Source organism: Globicephala melas, chromosome 8 (assembly GCF_963455315.2).
Source record: "Globicephala melas chromosome 8, mGloMel1.2, whole genome shotgun sequence".
NCBI classification, from domain to species: Eukaryota; Metazoa; Chordata; class Mammalia; order Artiodactyla; family Delphinidae; genus Globicephala; species Globicephala melas.
This window is the reverse complement of record NC_083321.1, coordinates 97,840,170-97,863,697: the sequence shown is the minus strand read 5'-3', so window position 1 is coordinate 97,863,697 and position 23,528 is coordinate 97,840,170. Positions and strand designations below refer to the sequence as shown.

At 48.4% G+C, this 23,528-nt stretch overlaps 1 protein-coding gene across 2 annotated transcripts in view; it reads right to left on the bottom strand.

The window, feature by feature from the left end:
* Positions 1–23,528, bottom strand: part of UBASH3B (ubiquitin associated and SH3 domain containing B) — a 141,117-nt gene that overhangs the window by 11,313 nt on the left and 106,276 nt on the right. The window contains exons 2-11 of one of the 2 annotated variants that reach the window (XM_030839712.2): positions 22,654–22,711; positions 21,722–21,908; positions 19,948–20,146; positions 16,288–16,457; positions 11,120–11,328; positions 6,932–7,064; positions 5,390–5,510; positions 4,646–4,768; positions 3,490–3,582; positions 2,108–2,252 (exon numbers count right to left, since the gene is read on the bottom strand). In XM_030839712.2, coding sequence (XP_030695572.1) covers positions 2,108–2,252; positions 3,490–3,582; positions 4,646–4,768; positions 5,390–5,510; positions 6,932–7,064; positions 11,120–11,328; positions 16,288–16,457; positions 19,948–20,146; positions 21,722–21,908; positions 22,654–22,711 — 1,438 coding nt within the window. The remainder of the gene's footprint in view (positions 1–2,107; positions 2,253–3,489; positions 3,583–4,645; positions 4,769–5,389; positions 5,511–6,931; positions 7,065–11,119; positions 11,329–16,287; positions 16,458–19,947; positions 20,147–21,721; positions 21,909–22,653; positions 22,712–23,528) is intronic. The other variant, XM_030839695.2, reaches the window with a different exon arrangement.

Genomic DNA, 23,528 nt, shown 5'->3' with positions numbered 1-23,528 from the left:
GCCCTGCCTCCCCCAGTCAGGGTCCTGTTCTGAAGCCTCATGCAGCCGGTGTGTATTATTTTGTTTTTTCTGTCTTGCTCCTTCCCGCCTAGCTCCACTGGGGCTGCTTTCTACACCCAGCCCCCAGGATGGGTCTTGTTGCCCGTGGCGGACGCTTGGATATGGGTCACCAGCCTAAATCCACCTTCCAGCCGCTCCTCCCTCCTGTTCAAGGCGACAGGGAGGGCTCTATGAGCAGTGCTTGCTTGGCTTATAATACCCTGCCTGTCGGTTCTTGCCCCTCTGCACATCACCAGGTTTCTTCAATCATTTGGGCACCACTACCTGCTTCAGAAGCCCTGCTCACTTGACAGAATTAATTTCAGAGTGAATTTGACTCTAGGGGCTGTGCCTCTCACATGCTTGATGGGTGAATTTCACGACTGATTTATAGAATTAGAGGCTTAATCTCACCACCACCGCAAGCCCCAACACAAAATGGTTGAATAGAACTTTGATTTTTCGTAGAGGAAAAGGAAATCTGGAATATGAACCGCGTCCTGACCCCCAGGTTCCCGGCATTCATCCTTCTGTTCGTACTGCTGGTGGGGTATGTGTCTGTGTGTGCAATGAAGGGCTCAGGTGGAATGATTCTGGGAACCTTTGTAAATAGCTTGGGAAGAATTGCAGGCTGCACTTAAAGGGGAATCTGAAGGCTAGCTGGCCTGGGTGGGGCTGGGTGGTAGGTGAGGAAAGTCATTTTACCAACGTTGGCAGTAACTTGTTCTCTTTGCAGGGCAGAGGGATGGTGGCTGTTGGCATGGGGACAATCATTTATTGCTGCTTCCCAAGGAACAGAAAAACAGTGGCCATAGAGTAGATAGGACAAAATGTGAATTATTTCAGTAGAGGATCTGATTGATTGATTTAATCTTATTTTTGAGGAACGCTCATTCCTTTAAGGCAAGAAGTAGCACACATTAATCAATTAATGGGGTTATCTGAGGTCTTATTTGCAGAGCCAAAAATTAGTATGGAAGAAAAGATATTCTCTCCTACCTTAGCCAGAAACTCACATTGCTTCATCTGAGGTTTGGGTAGGTATTTGAAATGAAAGGTCAAGGGGATAGCACAAGGAAGAAAGTTTTGCTTATATTGGTCACTTGTTCCAAACTCTGTTTTAAGAAATGCATTTAATTCCCCACCGTAATGGTTGTGAATATCTGTCCTTCGTCAAAGGCATTTTACAAATGTCTGGGTGGATTTTTTTTTTTAATGCTCAACCTAAAACTTTATTGCACACTGACAAGATAATCAGATATATTTTAAACGCTTAATAGGAACAACTAACAAAAATATTTAAACCAAATACAGGGGTTAGAGAGAAAAATATCATTGCTTACTAAAAATATTTAAAATAAATACTGCTATAAAGAACACAAAAAGCATTTATTTTTATCACGTCACTAAGAAGCCCGAGTGGATTTTTGATGGTTAATGTAAGTATGTTACAATCTAAAAACACTTCTTTCTAATAATAGTCTAATGGAAAAAGCAAAGGACTACTATAAAGCAGATTACACAGTGTTTGGCACACAGAAAATGATCAATAAAGGTTAGTTATTATTATTGTCAGATATGTCCACTACATGTATAACTTTCGGCAGCCCACAGAACTCTCTCACATATGAAAGTGGCTTGCCTCCATCCTGGGGTTATAGCAATAATGAATGAAGATAATTAAAAATGCTTTGAAAAATCGAAAGTGACAGTCCAAGGCAAGACACCGTCATTTCCCTTATTTCCCAACAGGCTTCTGAACTGCTTTATCATTAGCTGGTGTGTGCTCCTGGCATGCGAAGTGGTTTTATTATTCACTGAAATCAGTGTAGTAAAGTCAGAAAACCCTAGTGCATGTGATGGGAGACATACTCCACACCAATGCCCAATACAAGGGAATGCTGGCTTTCTCCAGTTTTTTTTTTTTTTTAAATCATAGGGTGACTTCCACCAATATGGACAACTGGCTGTGGGCTACCTCTGGTCCTTCATCTCCTTAATTAGCCTGGCCTGGTGGAGAAGAGTACTTCCACATTGGCCTCAGGAAACAGCGCTTTCGGAGGGTTACCTGTAGGTTGTATCAACACTCAGGTTGGCTGCAGCTAACTCTGATGGAGGTATCCACGCAGGTAGTGTGTTCCCAGCAACCCACTTTGTCCACTCAAATAAACCAGGCTCTACGCGGATCTTCAAGTGATTTTCTTGTTGTAAACCTTAGAGGGAAAATAAAATGAAGATGAAGGAAGTATTACTATGTTCTCAGTGGAAAAGTAAATTAGAGGCCAAATTGTTACAAAAATGCTCATAAACCTTCTATTCTCTTTCCTAGCAGATGCTATATATAGCTTAAGGAAGTAAAGTATGCAGGTTTGGACAAGAGTTTTTAATTTTTGTGTTATAAGCACGTGAGTTTATTCTGGTCACATCATCAGGATGTATGCTGGCTTTAAATGGTATCTGATTAAAGAAAAAGTCATTATCCGTATAATTTATTACAGTTCTGTGACTACTATAATTCCTCTTTCTAAAGTAAGTTCCAAGATGTTCTTACCAAGAAACTTCAGAAATTCTCAGCATCCACTGTTTTACAATAGCTTACATTATATTGGCGTATCATAGAGATAGTTCATTTTCTCTACTAGAAAATCCAGTGTTGAATATTTACCAATGCCAGTGCACAAGTCCTGTGTTTTGTGATTGTGTAACTGTCCTCAGAGTGGGAACTGTCCCTGTTTAACTCTTTGTATTGCATTTAGCCAACAGTTTTTCCTTGCAAATGTGATAGAGAATGCGTTTGAGTACATAGATGCATTCTGGATTAAGGTTAACGAACAGAAGTCTCAAACGTAGTGTACTTTCCTTGTTGACTCAGCTTTTTCTGGCTTGTCTGTTTGGCATAAGTAAACAGTCAACCCTGTTTCTTCTAGTTTTCCTTCCAGTGAAATGAGAATGGAGATTCCTGTAACACAAGCTTCCACGGATTTTAGGGTAAGAGCTGAATATCTTTATAACAATGGTACGTTTGAACTTCTTCCAATGAACTAAAGAAACAAGGGTGATTAAGATTTACAGACACCTAGGAGCACCGTTCCCTGTCGTCAAGAGGCAAACAGAGCAGAGTGGGAGGAAACAAAGAAAAAACAAAACAGAAAAGGATCACGCTCTAGGCTCTAAATTACTGCCAGAGAACAATATTTTACAAGCCTCTAATTCATCGAAGAGAGCTTTACATTTTCAAGAAAAACATGATTTGTGTATTCTCTTGATCTCACTTCCGCTGCCAGAGTATGATTTGGGGACTTTTGCAAAGTCATCTTCCAAAAGAAAGAATCATTGCTCAACATTTCAAATTCAAAGCTTTCAACTGGCTAATGTCCCCTGAGTAGGATAATTTGTGTCAGGTTGCCTGGAGACGGAGGGATGGGCTAGCTGACCTTTATCCAGTCTCACCTTTCAAGATGTTGTACGCAGTCTGGACACAGCGCAGGGACGGGGAGCAGTAGACATGGTCAATGATGGTGTTACTCTCTAGTAAGGCTTCACCTGCGAAGGAAACCAGAGAAGAATCCATCCGATGACTTACGAAGCCTCAACTTGACTCTCAGTGTCGGAGAGGGTGCCAGACAGACCCTGCAAACCTCTGTTTCCAGGTGGGCGCTCACATAGGGCCAGCAGTTTCAGTCTCATTTTCAACACCTCTCCTGACCAGTGTTTCTGTGAAAGACCAAGGGATACACCCTTCTTGTCTATTTTCTTTCTGTCTCTCTGGTCCTAACAAGCAGTAAAATGCCCGTTTTTCTCTCATGGATAAAGTCTAAATGCCTTAACATGGCGGTCAAAGTCTTCCATGAACTTGTCTGTCTCCATCCCGCCAGCCTTGTCTCCCGCCCTGGTCACAGCTGATGCTCTAGAAACAAGACGGCTTGTTTCCTCTGCACTGTGGACGCTGCTTCTCATGTCTATGACTTGATGTTGATCCTCCCACTGAGATGCGGCCCCACCTTCCTACTAACTTCTACTCTGTTCTCCTCTCATGTCTTCTTTTGTGCTCCCATGATACTTTGTACATAGTTCTATTCTTGAGTAACAAGAATACTCCATATTATTTATCCACTTACAAGCTTCGCCGAGGGTGGGGACTTACGCTTAGGTCCCCAGTACCTAGCATGGTGCCTTGCACAAGGTAAGTGATCAGTTGACGTGTGTTAAATGATTGAACAGGACAAGGCTGCTGCTGGCTCTGTGTGGCAGGTATGGACCTAGACCTGCAAAGAACTGAGCATCTTGGAGACTGGTGGGCCTCTATATTTTCAGCCACTCCTGGGTTGCCTTCTCATCCTTGCGCTAGAAGCTGACCTGTCTGCCGCACCAAGCCTGACCTTGCCCCATCACTGGACCATCTGCCCCTTGATAGGGATCACACCTCGTTCACTTTGGCAAACCAACCCAGTGCCCTGGACCTAATGGTTACATAATAAATCCCTTTTGAACTGAGGAAATATAGTACTTGTAGGAAAGCCCTAGGCAGCATTCTGGCATCCCCACTGGAGCCAGTCTTTGGAAGAAGTCGCCAGGAAAGGCTGTGTGATCACGCCAGGACACTCACCCACGAGTCTTGCCTGCATACATCCGAACACGGTGATTGGAGCATCTTTCTCGTAATCTCGGAAACCGCCGCTCCGCTGAGGTAAGCTATGAGGCATGTTCAGGTTAGTGCGTACGTAGCGACCTGGAAAGAAAAGTCAGGCCAAGGCGACATGAGTTTCCTATCTCCTTAGGGCTTCCACTGCTGGTCCTGCCAGCCCCTCCACTTCCATTCCTTTTTGGCCACAGAGACTGAACTGAGCTCTCTAGAAAATATTGAAGCCGACCTCCTCCTTTAGTACTGTGTCCTGGAATCCACGCTTCCATTCCGCTGACGAAAGTGACAAGAGATAGTTTTTAAGGGAAAGTAACAACCAGACACTCTAAAGCAGGTAGGATTCTCTGAGGTGCAAGCCTCCCTCTCTTAAACATGCCACCCAAATGAAAATGGAACCAAAATGAGCCGGGGTGACTTACTAGAGGGAGGTCTGGTCGTGGAATCAAGACACCTGTCTCTGCCTCTAACTTTGCCATGTGGCTGTGGGGCAAGACATCTGCCTTTTTTGGTCCATGGTGTCCCAGTTTACAGAATGGGGGTAAGAACACTTCTCTCTCCCCTAACACTCCAGACAATCCGGAAGGACTTACAATGTAACAGATGACAGGCGTTTCATAAATGACTCCATCTAGATAAAAGTAGCTTGACTCTGCCCCCTAGAGGCCGTGATAGGTATGCCAATGCTGAACAGGCCCACCAATTACTGACCTTTGGCGTCGAAGCACTGGGATAGCCAGTACTTCCCAAAAACAACATCCATCCTCTCACCGTGCCGACACACAAAGAGGCATCTCTTCTGAGGGCCAGGCTGGCCGCTGATCCTCAGAGGCTGCAGAGAAAGAAAGGCTATAAGTGGGGACACACACATAGACACGTCTCAGAGCTAGCTGGGTGTCAGGTGAGCTGTGCTCTAGAACGAGTTTCACTAATGTTCGAGCGGGATAAGCCCCTTAACTGCCTCGGATTTCTATAAGATGGGGGTGGTAAGCCTCATGTACTGACCTCGCAAGTTATTTTGAGGCTCAGATGAGATGCACTGCAGGTGCTTTGCAAAATAAGAAGGGCTATGAGAATGGTTTTATTGTTACTGCTGCTGCTGTTGGTAGGATTAGTATCTGGCCAATACTGAAACACGAAGACCACCTGAGTTACAGCTCAGAGGCAAAACTAGCCAGGATGGAGAGACGGCCCTGTAGCGGGACAGCTTCTTCCCCTAACGAGATGCTCCATCAACTTCTTCAGGGAGCGAGGACTTTTATTACCACAAATACATCTGCCGCATCTCCACCGTGTGGTGGTCCGAAGGCTACTCCGGCCAGGAGGTCCCGCTTTGCCCATTCTAATCGCAGGTTAGGCTCTGTGGTCTCGCTGCACGCAAGACGGTGTTCCCAGAAGTGGCTCGGGGAGGGCAGTTGCTACCTCTGGGTGATGAAATCGGCAAGTCTAGTCAAAGGCTTGTCCAAACGGCTCTGGTTTCTAGAACTACTGCGTGCATCCTTACAGATGTTTCTAGGTTCCTTCTTTCTGATGGAGTCAGCTGTTCCCAGCTTCCTCAGGGCTGCCAGCTCCTACTGGCTTCACATTTGCCAATACAGTACATACACTTTACAAACTCCTCCATTCTGTACCCTTTCTGGCATATATCGGACATACACTGAGCGTTCACTAGGTGCCAGGAACTGTGCTAAGAACCGTATCCTTATTTCCTTTCATCTTCACAATGGCCTGTAAAATAGATTAGATACAGTTGACCCTTGAACAACTTGGGTTTGAACCATGCAGGTCCAACTAATACACAGATTTTTTTCCCAAAAGTAAATACTACGATAAAATCTGCAGTGTGTTGAATCTAAGGATGCAGACCCGTGGATCTGTAGGAAGCAAACTGGGTAGGTGGAGGGCCAGTTGTAAGTTGCAAGTGGATGTTCCACTGTACGGAGCATGGAGGTCGGCATTCCTAACCCCCGCGTTGTTCAAGGCTCAGCCGCGTCACTGCTTTACAGATAACATATCATCCTCTCTGCAGAGCAGCCTTCCTTACCAGCCTAGACCCAGATGCTGGGAGTCATTGTCAGCACCACCCATCTGACTCTTCCTAAGCCTTAAATTTTTATATATCTTTTAGGCTCTTGTGCCCTGAGAGATAGGTAACCCTTTGGGGGCAGCAAGGGCAAGGCCTCATCCTTAGTAAAAAGGTGCTCAGCGAATCCTGAGCAGAGTTGAGGCGGCGGCCCTGACAGTCAACCTTACCTGGGTGGGCTGGCAGATGACGGTCAGGGGCGTCGTATCCCCCAGGCCCTGGTCCTCATACTGCCGCCTCTCCAGGATGCCATCCCCAAATGAGAGCGCATTGGAAGATGATGTATTTAAGATCGAGTAAGAACTGCAGAGGAAGACAAGGAAGACGTTAACTGCTTTGGCCAGAAGTCATCAGCACTTCACCCCTGGGCTCAACGGGACTGTGGGAATGAGTAGGAGACACTCCCTGGGGCGGTGCAATGGCTGGGAAAGCTGAGCAGGGGGCATACCATGCCTGCAGAGGAACATCTTTTTAAAAAATTGCTTATTGAAGTATAATTAACTAACAATATCATATTAGTTTCAAGTGTACGACGTAGCGATTTGGTATTTTTATAAGGAACATCCTGTTTTATACTGAAGTCTTGCAGTTAATAAATTAGTGGTAGATGGATTTCTGTACTTGGAACAGATGCGTTCATCCCTGTGGGCAGGGATGGGGCCTGTGATTCTGTGCTTATTAGGATGCCACAGGCGTGGCTGGCACCCAAAGCATGCTGCAGAATAATGAGGTATCAATTTTGTACCATTGTCTCCAGCTCTTTTTCTGGCTCCAAGAAATAAACAATTCCTGTTGCCTTTAATCTTTTCCATGGTGATTTCCATCTGAACTGACAAATAAGAGGGAGGATTTTGACCGTCTCTACCACTTTGCCTGTGGCGCCTAATGGTCAAGGAAACCTTTGCCCATTACCCCCTACTCTACCTCCTTCAGTTTCCAAACCCCTCCCCCATCTCAATCATACCTCCAACAAGATGATTAAATACAGCATTTTTCCAGAGGAGACCATTCTCACCAGATGTGTAGAGCTTTGAGCCAAGAGCTCTCATTTCTGGATGTAACACTGTAACTACAGAAGCCCCAAAAGAGGTCTTGCTGAAAGACAGGCAGCAAATCATGCTGTGTTTAAATTATTTTGATTAGTAAGGCCTCCAAAAAGCTTTATCTAATAAACACTGCAATTCAAATATGGTTGTTAGGCAAATCCAACAGACATCACTGGGCAGCATCAAGGGAGAGCATTTAAATTTTAGATTTCTTGCTTCTTTACAAATAGGGTAAAGTTCCATATGTATAAAAGAGCACTGAATCTAAAATAGCCGTTAGCGTTATGGTTATTTAATTTTTTAATATTTTGGGGTTATTTCTAAGGAAATCTTGTACCATTCACACAGTCTAATAGGCTGGTTGCTTTCCTTTATTTTAAACCGAGACCCTCCCAAACATCACACCGTTAAAGAAAATTCATTTTCACTGTCTGAGTCATCAAAGCTTCAGCGCCCGAGATGTCTGGATATATGGAATCATCCTGACATCTTACTTGTACATGTTCCCTAATTTCTTTACTTTATTACAGCTGAGAAGACACTGCTAGAATCCCTTCTCTCTCTCCTTCAGCTCAGCCGGCAGCGAGACTGCCAGCCTCCTTCTCTTCTCAACTGTCACTGTCATCAAAGCCCCCGACTCACTGAGGCGGTTTGGGGCTGTCAGTTCCAGTAAGGCAATAGTCAGATGCTTCATGTTGAGCGCAGAGTAGGGAGAAAGCTGAACCTGACGCCCGGACCATCTTCTCAAGCATCGGAGAGACACTGCACCTCCCTAGGACACATCAGGGCTGTGTGTCAGCTGAGAAGGACCGGCCAGCCTACCCCAATTTAGAGGACACGGTGGGACTTTCACCAATTGGTACGTATCTGGAGGTACTCAGAACCCGGCAGGGTGCTCTAATAAGGGTGGTAGGAAAATATTTCCTTAGGAGGGACTCGGAAAACTGAGGACAGGGGAGGAAGAGTTGTGAAGGGCTGCTGACCCCAAGTCCCTACTTGTTGGTTGCTTGAATCCCCTCTGCAACGTCCCATCAAGTCGGCCACGTCATGCTTGAGGACCCTGTGGCTCTCCCTCCCCCAGGCTACCTGTCATTAGGGGCGAAACAAGGCTGTCTTACAGCAGCTGGGCTCTGCCTCGCTGAGTCATTTCCACTTCTGGGGTTAATTAGGAAAGTGCAGTTCTTCTATAGGATCGCTTTTGTGGAAGAGACATTTGATTTGACAAGCATGTAAGAGAGGACTAGAAAAGACAAGTTAGAAAAAGAAAATAACCGTAAAGCTAATGGCTCTTGTAGATTCAGTGCTGTTTTAGACACGGCCCTGATCCACATAAAGCTAAGTCCTTTACAGCAGTGTTCACACACGCCTCTACGGGAAAGGCAATTATCATCTCCATCTCCTAGATTAGCAAACTGAGGCTCAGAGACGTCATGTTAGTTGGCCAAGGTCACACAGCTGGTGAGTGGGAGAGTCAGGATTTGAATCTAAGACTACTGGAGTAAAAACTCAAATTCTTAATTACAGTGTCCTAACAAACACCTAGTATATTAGTATTTCCCCCACTCTCAGCCGGGTTGGCTGTAGCAGCTGATAGTGAAATTTCAGACATGGTTCCCAGGGAAATAACATCACTAGTAATCTCTCAGAATAAAGGGAGATGACACACAGACCTCCCTGGGATCCATGGACTGAGGTCACTGAGGATCCCCTCCCATTTCAGCAGAGCTCTAACTTGGGCAAGAGTGGGTTTAGATGCAGAGATCTGAACCGGGTCAGCAGAACTTCTCCCACATACTCTTCCCACAGGGAGCCCTACTTGTAAGAATGTGATCTGGGAGCTGTATATCATCAAATAATCTTTTGATTCTCCGTTTCTTCACATATATTATGCTTTTTTTTTTTTTTTTTTTTTTTTAACAGGGATAAAACGGTGACTTTGGAAACCCAACTTAGAAACATTTCTGAAAAAGCAAAGGTCCGGGGGGACTTTCCTGGTGGTCCAGTGGCTGAGACTCTGTGCTCCCAATGCAGGGGGGCCCGGGTTCAATCCCCGGTCAGGGAGCTAGATCCCACGTGTCATAACTAAGACCTGGCACAGCCAAATAAATACATAAATATTAAAAAAAAAAAAAAAAGTAAAGGTCTCGGGAACACGAGGCAGCTTTGACCTTCCAATTTGTGCCCCCAAATGCTGGATGTTCCTTGGGTGGGGACGGGGAAGGAAGAGGAAGGGTTGCTGGGGAGGCGGTTATGAAGGAAGAAGATATTCCTTTCCATCCCTGGGTTTGTGGTTTATTGGCTTGCTGCTAACCAGGGTAGGGGACTGTCTTTTCTTTTCTTCCTCCAGGCAAAACACTCACTGAAATTGCCTGTCTCTGTTATTACTGTCATAAAAGAGAAGCAGTGTTACACACCATGCAGCTGGTGCTCAGAGCTTCCGGCTCTCAGCCACGTTGGCACATGGCAAGAACAAGAGGGAGGAAAAACAAACCAGCACGCACACCCTGGCCAGATGCCCGCGTGCACCAGGGAAGGGCTGGCTTTGAACTCCTCCGATTAAGAAACATAAAAGAGGAACAAAAGGCACCTCTCTCTCAGGACAAAGCTGGTCATGCAGCACAGGTCACTCTCAACGTGGGACCAGGTTGGTTTGGGGGCAAAGCAGGAGTGAGGGATGGGTGGAACGCTATCACTCTCCAGAAAACTTGGGTGGGGGAGGGACCGCTTGCCTTTCTAAGGCTCTGGCGGTCGCCCATTGCCACAGAAATGGTCTCCGTCATCTAGGCATTCACATGCCAAGTCTCAGGACTTGCTCGGGGTCACCTCACGGTGAGGGGCGGTTCGGTTTCCTGACCCTTGCAAATCCTTTCACTACTGGTCTGGCTGGCATAGTGGGAACCTGTCCTGCTTCTCTGGGAAGTCAGACCCCCTCCGTGCAATGACCCAAGAAAGAGTGGACAGAAGCCCCAAAGCCATAAAGACTCAGTGCTGGGATGACCCACACTGAGGCCAGAAGAGATGGTCCCCCAAGCAGCCTCAGTTTAGTCTCCAGTCAGGAACTCAGACAGATGCTACATCCAATGGGGGCAGGCAGAGCAAAGCAGGGCAAGCCATCTCCCATTCTTGTCATGCCCCAGCTCAGCCCTTCCCTGAAAGTCTGGAACCGATAGGGCTTTCTTCCCCCTCGGACTTCATTTACTGGCACTGCTGCCCTGCCCGTCCAGGATCAATCAAGTCCGTTTCCCTGCCACCTCCTCAAACTCCACAATGTTCTTTGAAAAGCAGCAGACAAAGAACTTAGCATCTGCTCACCCATGAAATATCCAGGTGCTGCACTCGTCAGCCTTGGTGATGTAGTTCTCAGGCAGGAGTCCGGAGCAGCCTGTGGTTAGGGACGTGCCGTAGATCCAGCCCTCGCTGGTGCTGGTCTGCTCCATGGGCGACATGAAGATGAAGTCCCCAGGGACCAGCTCCAGCTCATCGTCGTTCTGCGGGGTGTAGGGGTAGATCACCTGTAACGTCTGAAAAAGGAGGAGAGGGATGCGTGAGGCCCACATCTGACCCATGCTTCTGAGCGCCTCCAGGGCCGGTCTGTGTGCTCTGCTCTAACAGGGCACACGTCCAGAAGCTGACATTGACAGGTGCCCCTGGGGTCTGCAGGCTCTGAGGAGATCTGGATTCAGATCAGAAGGCGTTTCTTCTCTTTTCAGGGTACTGTGAGTATGTGCTGGCGCTCCTGGCTGTCTCCAGACTTTCCTTCAGGCATGTCTTTGCTTCAAAAGATACGGTTTTTAGAAATTCATCTGAAAACCTGTAGGCTCTCCGGTAAACTTCTGTACAAACGGGGTTGGACCTAGTTTTCTCTGCTCCGTCTGCCGGGGTAGGTGCCATAATAGACCCTGGAAATGCAACTCACGGGAAGGGAGTCTTCCATGCAGATGTCACCGATGCCCAGATGGAGACTCCCCTAGGAAGGCTTTGGGAATGAAGTGTTCTCCCTTCCATGTAACTCAGCGGCTTAAACAAGACATGGTCCCTGCCTTCAAGAAGCTTTCTTTAGGGCTTCCCTGGTGGTGCAGTGGTTAAGAATCCTCCTGCCAATGCAGGGGGCACGGGTTCGAGCCCTGGTCCAGGAAGATCCCACATGCCGCGGAGCAACTAAGCCCGTGCGCCACAACTACTGAGCCCACGTGCCACAACTACTGAAGCCTGTGCGCCTAGAGCCCCTGTTCTGCAAGAGAAGCCACTGCAGTGAGAAGCCCGCGCACTGCAACGAAGACCCAATGCAGCCAAAAATAAAATAAATAAAATAATTTTTTAAAAAAAAGCTTTCTTTAAACCTCCATTTTTAACAAAGGCCTAGAAAGAAAAATATCTTTCGCAGCCATCAGTGTGTCATGTCTGTAACCAGCTTTTGTCAGTGAACAGATGGAGACCACGTGTTCCTTCTTTGGGCTCAGAAAAAGCCCCCAGGGCCAACCTCAGGCTATGCCACTTGGCTGATTTATTCCACTTTTTGTCTCCTTTTCTGGTATATAGAAACATCACAGGCATAGGCATGAAGATGCTTTGGAAAACATTTCTTTTACTCCATTTTTGTTAACAGCAGGAGACCTCAATAGTAAGGAAAATATTTTCTGTGTTTCACAAGGGCTAAGAGGGGCTGTTCTATCAGCTCTTCCTTTGATCTTGAAGCTACCAGTGGCAGGCAAAATATTCTGGTTCCCACGTACAGGTTTTTAACTTTGGCCTCTGTTTTCTCATCTGTCAAATGATACCCGGACTATAAAAGTTAAATGAGACAACCTAAGAAAACTCCTGAGGCCTCTGGTACACAGAAGGAGCATAATTATTTCTATGACCCATGATGGCTGGCTTTCAAGGGGTTACCTTTCCGTCTAGCTGATGCTGACCCCTGAATCCTGTGCTGGGTAGGCTTGTGAGCTCATCAGCTCACTGGGGTCAAGGTGATACATCAGAGCATGTCAATAAAGAATTTCTCTCTGGCAGTTGCTAATGAGAGGAGCCAGTAAAAATATGATTTTCCCCCCAGAGAATGAACACGATAATGTACAGAACTTGACTACCTGCTCCACTGGATTTCTGATGTCCCCTTCAGCCCTAGATCTTCTTGCATCCCATCGCCTTCCCACTCCTCTGCCACATACTCACTCAAACCATGTTTCCACACTAACCAGGAAGGTTTTTTTTTGTTGGGTTGTTAAAAGAGCTTAAAGAAAACAAATCTCAAATCTATAGGCTAGGTATGTGCTGAGACACCAAAAGGAACATTCCTTTTCCTGGAACAGGGAGGAGAGAGGCACCAAGTCACAGGGAACAAGTCTAAACTCAACTCAGGTTCCTTAGACACTCAAGTGCAGCATAGTCCTGGCTAATGATGCCTTTGACTTGGCAGAAGTGTCTCTTCTTTGAGAACCTCAAAAATGACTTGGGAGAAGAACTCATTCCTCCTTTCACTTGGGGGCGCTGGGCTAAGCGTTCTAGCTCTAGGCGATCTCCAGGGAGATCGAGGCACAGAAAGGAGCAGAGGGGACATCGTGTCCTGGGCAGAGGGTAGTTGGACAATAAGGAGCTTTGATTTATCGAATAATCAATAAGAAAACCGTCAAGGTATTGCGGCAAATCTCAAATTATAACCGGTGCCCAGGTCCCCATAGCCCTTTCCCACTTACCAAAAGCGTGTGCAAAAGTCAGCCCAAGTTTGGGGGATCTCAGCTCATGTGCCTAGTTTTGTCCTATGTGATACTCTTTTATGTTTAGCATCTACTTGTAAGCACTCTTGAGTCTGTCTCAAGTATGTTTTCCCTCCCTTCCTACTTGGGGACTAAGCTCAAAGTTTGCTGACTGACATCTTGGGAAGGGCAGATACAGCCCCAGGTGATGACAGGAACTGACCCTCTTTGCCTCTGAAGCCCTTTTTACTCTCAGTAACAATAACAGCTGTGGCAATTTTGTCGTTGTCGCTACGCCCACTCTGTGCTGGCTCTTATGGTAGGACCTTTCCATATGTCCCCTAGTTCATGCAACAGTCCAGCAAAATATTGTCGGCATTCTGCACACGAGAGAACTAAGGACTGGATTATTTTCTTGAAGTTGTAAAAGCGAATCTAACCACCGCTAAAGTGAGGGAGCCAGGATTTGAAGCCGTGTGTGCCCAACTCCAGAATTTATGCTTTTTCTGTAACTCTGTCCTTCCTCTAGATTTCTAGTGCTTGACACATAAAACTGGCATGGCACACTGGGATCGCTAACGTGGAAGAGATGGTGTGAAGTACAAGCAAGCATTTGCAAGCCCACATCAAGTGAGCATCTGAACAGAAGAGGGGTGAGACCCCAGAGGGTTCCAAAGCATCACTTACTGAGTGTCCTTGCCTAAACCACTGGCCTTCTCCGGACATCTGTCACCTCACTGGACCAGTTAATCAATCCTGCCTCCTGGGCACAGGAGGAGGAGAAAGGCAAGTAGAGGTTTACATATGCAGGAGGGCACAGCTAAAGCCAAATGACGTCGGACGGAGAACTTTATCAGGAGGAACAGTAATAAATGAGCTTTTACAAATAAGAGATAAAAGAGGCCATGTTATTTTTAGAAAATAATTCATGTGGGCGCTAGCTGCCTCTTTCCCTCCGTGCCAGTTGAGCAGAATGTGGGTCAGGCAGAAAAGCAATTACCCTCTGAGTTAACTGGAGGGCAGTGTTGATTAGAAGATATTCCTCGGAAAATTCCATCGCCACCTTCCTTCTCTTAGAAAGGTGACTTCTCACCGTCCATTGGCATGCCACCCTTGACTTTTTTTTCTCTGCCCTCGGAAGGAATCCAGCCAGCCACACCTCTCTTGTTCTATTTAGCGCTCATGCTAAGCAAGTCCAGGAGATTTCAGAATTCTGAAGTAAGATTAAGCCCAGTCTCCTTGCTGTGTCTTTACAGAAACTTGCATCAAATGACTTGGAAGGAGGACGTGACATTCCCATCAGCAGAGCCAGACAAACCTGCACGTCCCTGACACTCTCGGGCCCCGCGCACAGTCCTGGACCTTCGTCGTGGGTTGGCTCTTCCAAACACTTCCAAAACAACGATGAGGTCGCCTGGCCTAGACCCTGAATTTCTAACTCTTTTTCATATTTAAAAAACATACCTAAAACAGATGTTAAAAGGCTACGTAAACTAACAAAATATCAGTTCTTTTGCTGCTGAAAAACTAGCAAACGATTTATACGTATGTTTCGTAAATGTAGTTAAACTGGATGACAGTTGTTGCAAACTCTGTGGTCTTTTTTTAGATGGGCTGCCCGTCTTCATTGGTCAGAACCCCTGGCTTCTGGCTTCAGTTCTGGTCCTAAATTGCTCCTTAGCTTTGGACCAGCCACTGAATCCCTATGTCTCAGCTTCTCCTTCAGGAAAAAAAGGACAATAAGACTCTTCAGAGATGGCACGTGCTTGTCCTGGAAAGCAATGTCAATTCCTTCAAAAGAAGGATGCCAGGACCATGCCAACCTTTCTGCCTGTCCTGGAATCAGTTGTCCCTCTCAGGTCTCCCATGTGATACACACAAACTCTCACAATATTTGGTCTGTGCTTTCAGTTCATATGGACCACATTTTAAAATTCCCTGGTGGTGCAGTGATTAAGAATCCGCCTGCCAATGCAGGGGACATGGGTTCGAGCCCTGCTCCGGGAAGATCCCACATGCTGCAGAGCAACTAAGCCTGTGCGCCACAACTACTGAGCCTGTGCTCTACAGCCCGCAAGCCACAAATACTGAGCCCACACACCACAACTACTGAAGCCCGCGCGCTCTAGGGCCCGTGTGCCGCAACTACTGAGCCCGTACTGCAACTACTGAAGCCTGTGTGCTGCAACGAGAAGCCACCGCAATGAGAAGCCCGCGCACCGCAACGAAGAGTAGACCCTGCTCGCCGCAACTAGAGAAAGTCCACGTGCAGCAACGAAGACCCAACAAAGCCAAAAATAAAATAAAAAATAAAATAAAAAAATAAAATTTTAGTATGTTCCATGGTAACTTGCATGCCACAGATACTCAGCAAATATCTGTTAGCTATGTGTTCAGGATTTGTTTGGGGTCTTTTTTGTATTTAGGTGTTCTCCTCACCTAAGATCAGGATGGTGTCTTCTACCTGTTAATACTGTGAACTGATAGAATATTTAAAAATTTATCAACATGCTTTTCTATCTATTCTCCCATTTCATTTCTATATCATTCCAGTAAGGTTGGCAGGGCAGATAGAACAATGGGGATATTACACTTGGAACCCAGAGACAAGAGATGCAAGCTCAAAGCTTCCCAGTGAGCCGGCCAGTGCTTGGATGAAATTCCAGGCCAGATGACTCCTGGGCATTACTTCCCTTTGGTGTCCATCTCCCCACAGCAGCAAGTGCTACTGGTGCTGATGGCACCCCGGCACCCCTGGCAGAGTCAGGAGCCCCAGGGAGACATTACCTCGTGGTTAGCAAATCGGATATCCCGGGAGAATATGGTCGCCACCCAGTCGCACCCGAGTTTGACATCAATGTTCTGGGCGAGTTTCTCTAGGGTGGGCAGGTGGCTGGCTTGGAAGTGGTAAGCCAGGGTCACGTGCAGCTGCTTCTTATGAGGCTCCACGTGCACTTCTGGAAGAAGGAAGGAAAGAGGCAGCTGTTGCATCTCGATGGTGAAGACAAGGAAAAACACAGAACGGTGCCCTGATAAATCTGTTTCCCAAATAGCAGAGGACAGAGTCCCTCGATCAGACAAAACCTGTGTCTCTCCTTCACAGCAGCGGAATGAGAGTGGGGCGGGGGAGAAAAACCCACAGTCCGAGAGAGAAAGAGCCACATGTCTGGCTTTTCTGGACCAGCTGAGAGACAATCGTTTTGATTGGCGGCTGCTCACAGCAAATCCAGATGAGTGTCACTGGCCCCACCATTCAGATGAGGAAACCGAGAACTAAAGGGATGAGCTAGTTTATGTGGAAATAAGGAGCAAATTTTGTCATCATGGGACTCCCCAGGTTATCTTGCCTTCGTTCTGAAATCAAGCCTCTTAGCTTCTGGGTGGCTCTGATGGAGAAATGAGGGGAAAAGATGGATTATTTTCAAAGTTTAAAACAGGGTCTCTCAACATCATTTTGGACCAGATAAATTCTTTGTTATGGGGGCTGTCCTGTGCATTACTGGATGTTTAGCTGCAACCCTGGCCCCTACCCACTAGATGCCAGCAGCACCCCCCAAGTTGTAACAACCAAAACCGACTCCAGACCTTGCCAAAGGACCTCTGGGGAGAGATGGAGCAAAAATCACTCTGATTGAAAACCACAGGTTTAAAGTAGGCAGACGGTTATTCTAAGACACCCTAAAAAGCAAACCAAAAGACACCAGCCTACCTACACAAGGCAAGAGATTTTGTCTTTTGTCCGTCTTGCAGTGAGGGAGATTCACCTACTGTCCAAGCTCAAACACCAAAGAAGACGCAACTAGAGGGAATTTAGGGAATTCCAGAAATTAAGGGGCTTGCTCAAGTCGCACAGAGGTAGAAGAATTGTAGAAGTTGGGGCTGTGGTTTTGAGTACTTTTCTGTTATACCACATGCGTTTCTTTGGTGTAAGCCCCCCAAGGCGAGGGCTCTGTGTCCTGTTCATGGATTATAACCCCCCTACCCCCCAACCCGTGCTCAGCACCCCACGGGCTTTCAGTATTTGTTAAATGAATGAAGACACACGAATGAATCTCCTTAAACCATCAAGGATGGAGGATGACACTTCATCTACTCGCTGACGGAAATCTGGGTCTGCCACACGTCTGAATACCATGACACAAGTTCTAGGGCAAAGACCTGATGGCCCGCTTCCCACACCGGGCCACCCAGTTCTCCAAGTCGCCAGCAGGGGGCCACACCAGGGCCGAGAAGCCAGCCAAGCCCACCGGTTCTTGCAGAGAGGACTCAGATGGCTGGGGAGGAGCTGGCTCGCCCCCTTCCTGGCAGGAAAGCCTGCAAGGGCCTGCCTGCCTTTTGCTCAATATGTACTTTATGAACTGGCCGCGTCCTGGCTGAGACCTGCTTTACTCACTTGCGAATGATTTGGGTTTTGTGGCTACAACATTAGATTTGGTTCTTGTGGGAGTTTTAGTGGTTTTGACAATAGCTACTGTGGGATGAAAAGAGCCATTTCCCTGAGGTGGAGGGATGGGAACAGGAAATAATCTGCCTATGAGGCAATTTCTCTGAAATTTTATGCTCCTGTGAAGGGGGCAGGTTCCACCGAAGTCAGAGAGCAGAGACGAGTCCCTGGGGACGAAGGGGTGGAGGTGGGGCATCTAAGGAGAGCAGGCTCCCAATGCACAGAGGTGACCTAAGGGCCCGGGTTCCTCTGAGAGTAGAGACCTCACTGTGATCCTGTTCAGTGATGCTGGGCCCTCACCACACTCTTCCTAGAGTCCTGAGCCCTATTTGGGGATTTTCTGGTAGAAAAGGCCACTGAGAAATAGGCCCCGAGCTGGGGATGAAAAGAGCAGAGTAGGACACAGGCAGGTGAGGTGGAGGCCAAAGGTCAGGAGCCCAGGGAGCAAAGGGCGGGGCTGGCCAGCTGGGGCCTCTGCCAGCACTGCGTTCAACACTCAGGACCCGGGTGGGCAGCTCACGCCCTCCACTCTGATCAGGGCGATGGCCCACCGGCCCCAGCACCGTGCTCCCTCCTGCCTGCGCTCATGCCACCTGCCCTCCTGCAGGGCCCTATTCCCATCCGGTGGATCAGCGTCCCGGGGTGACTGTCCTTTCTTCTGTGAAGGGGGCCCCACTCCATCATCCCATGGCGGGATGATGGCCTCTCTTCTCACAGCTCTTATGACACGGTGCCTGGAGAAACCACCTCTTCTTCCCTGTTGTGTCCCTCATGGATAAACACACAGTAGGTGCCCAATAAATACCTGCTGATCGTGACTTCATTCTAAAGGGACCAAAAAGACTCCCCGCCCCCCACTGTCTGTCTGTCTGACGGCAGGCGAGGCCCTGGCGGAGCTGTCTGCACCTGCAGTCACACAGGAAGGCTTTGCAAACCTCTGCCTCCTGTCCCGTCTCGCCGCCACCCGCCTTTAAGTCAGCACACATCCTGAGCGTCCCTCCAAACTGATTCCTTTGACGGTAAACCTCAGTTGTTAGCTTGAACTGAGACCTCCCGTGCAAAGAGCAGGTGACATTGTAAAGGGGTGGATAAGGGCCCTTTTGAGGCCTAGGGGCCTGTCTACTGGGCTTCAGCAAGTCGAAAGGTGTTGGCTCAGTGGATTTGATTATTACTGGGTGCTAAGTGGTTCCACTCTACTCTCTGTGCTGTATGACCCCCTGAGCAAAGACCTCGGTCCACACGGAGGGGACGGGGAGACCCAGATTAACACCTGCCTGGGATGGGGGTTTGGAGGAGGAAAAGAAGGTTCCTTGGGAATTCCCTGGCGGTCCAGTGGTTAGGACGCCACGCTTTCACTGCCGAGGGCCCGGGATTCGATCCCTGGTCGGGGAACTAAGATCCTGCAAACAGGGCAGCATGGCCAAAAAAAAAAAAAAACCACACACAGAAAAGTTCCTTATTTCTGAACAGGGAAGAGATGGTGGGGCTGCAAAGGAACACATTTATAGTTCAATGGGAACAGTCATTTATGTACCTTCAACGTGGGTGTCAGGGAGTAGACACTGGACCTGCTCTCAAGGAGGTTAGCAGAACTGTAATTTTTTTTTTTTTTTTTTGCGGTATGTGGGCCTCTCACTGTTGTGGCCACTCCCGTTGGGGAGCACAGGCTCCGGACGCGCAGGCTCAGCGGCCATGGCTCACGGGCCCAGCCGCTCCGTGGCATGTGGGATCTTCCCGGACCGGGGCACGAACCCGTGTCCCCTGCATCGGCAGGCGGACTCTCAACCACTGCGCCACCAGGGAAGCCCTGAATATTTTTTAAAGGGGCAAGAGGTGTGGGGTCCTACAGGAAACGGCTGTGTTCTTGGGCACGTTCTGCCCATTCCTGCAGGACCCTCTACCTCCCGACTCCACCCTCCTCCTCCACAATCATTTCCTGTCCCTTTCCTTCCCGACTTTCCAATTCTCAGGGCCCAGGGCAGGCCTGGCAGCTGGAAGCTCACCGGTTTTGGAGGCAGCCTCCGCAGCAAAGTCGGCAGCAAACTTCTTGAGGACCTCTGCACTGTCTTCCTTCACGAAGAGGCCGATGAAGTTGGAGGAGGTATAGAGCTCCAGGGGCAGCGGGGCTGAGAACTTACATTTCCAGCGACTGACGGTGGTCTGCAGGGCTTCCCCCAAGGCGTCCACCTTGCTGTCCTCACACTGGCAGGGAAACAAGAGGCTTCGCTCAGAGACAAGGGGAGATGTCTGCCGCTACTTACCTTTGGCATCCTCTGCCCAGAGCTGGAGGCTGCTAACTGAACCATCATTCCTGTCTGTGAGCAGGGAGAAGACCTGCAGCCTCCCAATTATCTGGAAATGGATTATCCGACCAGTCAATTAAACCGGGGCGACAGACAACCTCTCCCCTCCCTCTCTCCCTGCTCCGATGTGCTCCTCTGAGGCCCGCCAGAATGCAGTAGGGCCGGTCCAGCAGAAAGCAAGCATAAGGGACGTGCCAAGAGAGTGTACAGCACCCCACGATAAGTCGTTGTGTGTTTTCTACCGTTTTGCATCGTTTGTGCCTTTTCTATTCCACTTACATGATCCAAAGTTGACTCTACCTCCACCCCCATGATACTTGGGAAGAATGAGGCTGCAAGAGCTGTAATATCCTCATCCTCCCCCCGCCTCCCCCGGGCACTAGAAGAAACAATGAGAGTGTCTAAAACTCTGAATGCTTCTGAGAAAGAGCCTGGATGACTAAGAGGAAATGATCATCATTTTAATTTTCAGCATGAATGGTAAAAGAGAAGGTGTTAGGAACATATTTTCACCTATAAAAGGTGGAGATGGGGGAGAATGTGAATGAGATTCTGGAAAAACAACCCCCAATATTAGAAAAACATATTGTCTTAAAATGCTACCATTCTGCTTCATTGTGACTATAGCTGGACACGTCAATTCTTCTCCATCTCTGCAGAGAAGCAAAGTAGATGCAGTATGTTTACATTTATTGGAATGAGAGGGATTTGATTCAGTCTCTGCATAAGCTTCGTGACGGCTAGAATTATGGGCTAGGTAACTATGGCAGGGGAAATGTATCCTAGCCATCTCTAGAAAGATCCAGCACGGCAAAACCTGTGGATGGTGTGCAGGAGGCTAAAGTCTCTCCCCCCGTCTGTAGACTATGTTTTTCATCCCCAGCTCTCTAATGTCTGCTCTTTCCTCGTGAGAGGGGAGGGAGATGACAGACAAGAGAAGCTAGGTTAGAGAATCCATTCCCCTTGTGGCTACCAGACAAGTGTGTCACCCAGTGGGTCAGGCTTGTCCCCTGGGTCCTGAGGAGCACACGGTCATCACGATGGCACACCAGACCCAGGGTGCACCTAGGTCTCGGCAGGTGTTAGAAAGAGGACCAGGGTGAGCAGCCGTGGACCCCACTGATTCCTCAAAGGCTCACCCAGCTCTGGAGCCCGTGACTGTTTCTACCAACATCCTGAGAGGCTCCCAGCTTTTTTTTTTTTTTTTTGCGGTTCGCGGGCCTCTCACTGCTGTGGCCTCTCCCGTTGTGGAGCACAGGCTCCGGACGCGCAGGCTCAGCGGCCATGGCTCACGGGCCCAGCCGCTCTGCGGCATGTGGGATCTTCCCAGACCGGGGCACGAACCTGTGTCCCCTGCATCGGCAGGCGGATTCTCAACCACTGCGCCACCCGGGAAGCCCAGCTCCCAGCTTTGACTCCAGTCCCGCGGGGCTGGAGGGATGCAGGCGCCCCGGGGTGGGGGGCTGCGGCTCACCATGAAGAACTGGCAGAGGGTGATGTGAGGGAAGATGTTGTGCGCCTTGTTCTTGCCACAGATCTGCTTCGACTGCTGCCAGAAGTCGGAGAGCTTCTGCGCTAAGGGGCCGGTGGGGCGGAGGTAGAGGACGTACTCCCGGGGCAGGGGGTCATCCAGGAAGGGGTCGCCGACGTGGGAGAACAACCTGCCAGAGAGAGGGGGGCCAAGCACGCCTCACTTGAGAACAATGGAAGCAAAGGGAGAACTGACATCAAGGTCCATCCTGGGCAGCCTCCACCCCACCAAGCACCGCCAGTGGGAGGGTTTTCAGTTTTGCACTTTAAAACTCTACCCCTCGAAGCTCACACTTTGTAACCAACTCTCAGATGCACCAACTTCTCTACTCCTGCCTGTCCTATCGCATGGGCATCCCACGACTCCCTCCTAAGGCCGCCCTCCAGGAAGTGTTTTGGATCAACCCCAAATCCTTTCCCAGGCCATCAGTACTGTTCCAGCCCGGCCTGTCCCTCCAGCTCCGTCTAGGATTAAATGCATGTGCCTCCAAAGATGAGGGAAGCTTGGAGGGTCGCCTTGTGGGGTCAGCCCTGGGTAGCGATATCCTGGAAGGTAAGTAAGTAGGATATTTCTAAATCCATTTGCCCGATATCTAGGATGAATCTTTAAGTGAGTGGAGGAGGGGGCGGAAAGCATGACAGAGGCTCTGTCTTGGAAATGCTCTGAATTTCTTTGACAGCTCTGAGGAGAGCACACTCCGGGGCCAGGACGGGGGAGGCGAAGGGCTTGACGCACAGGCTGGTCACATGGTCTTTGGGATCCTTCCCCCCCCCCCCGCCCCCAAAGGCCCGTTAGACACAGGCTGCACATCCCTGCTCATCCACATACACTTAGAGTTAATTACATGCTATTTTCTCAATTTATTTATTTCATACCAACCAGTCACATGCTGCCTGAACACTTCTTCCTCCTGTGGATGCCAAGGCTTTTTGTCTGGAAGAAGAAATCAGATTTCTATTGTTAGTATTTTTAGCCTCCTATCAGCTTTTCCCACTGCAGTGGCAAGAGTTGGGTGTGAAGCAGGCACTGTTAAGCCTCCTCAAGGGTGTAGGGGAGACACCTGCAGCAGGGCACCCCCCCAGGGGTCACAGCAAGGCACAGGGACGTTAGGACTTGTGATTAATTTCCATGTAATTAGCATTGGATTTGCACGCAGCCTAACAGCCCATGCCCTCTATTTTTAGCCATTTCCACATTAGACTTTTATTTTTGCTTCCCTAAAGGTTGTCATGTCTTGCTTTTCCCTCCTTCCCTTTCACCCACTCACTCTTCCTGACCCAGATCCCCTACAGAACATTTTCTCATTCGCAGCCTCCTGGCAAAGTGTGCTAGAAAATGGTGCTTTTTAAAAATTTTTTTAATTATTTAATTTATTTTTTATACAGCAGGCTCTTATTAATCTATTTTATACATATTAGTGTATATATATCAATCCCAATCTCCCAGTTCATCCCACCCCCACCCCCCACCACTTTCTATTAAGGCCATTGAGACTTGAGGTTAAACGCCCAGAAGGACAACTGGTCTGGTTTAAATCCAGTGCCTCCTCCCACTTTCCTCCAACTACCACCGGCAGCCTCAGACTGGATCTATCGTCTCCAACAATTTTACAGACATCTTTGGGGACGAGTAGCACTTGGTAAAAGGGGCTGGCTGGAGAAGGGCGGCTGTCACTCCCACTGTGGGAGAAACACTCAAAAGTTCTGTGCATGGTGGGGCAGGATCACAGGCTGGCAGCGAGTCACTGCCC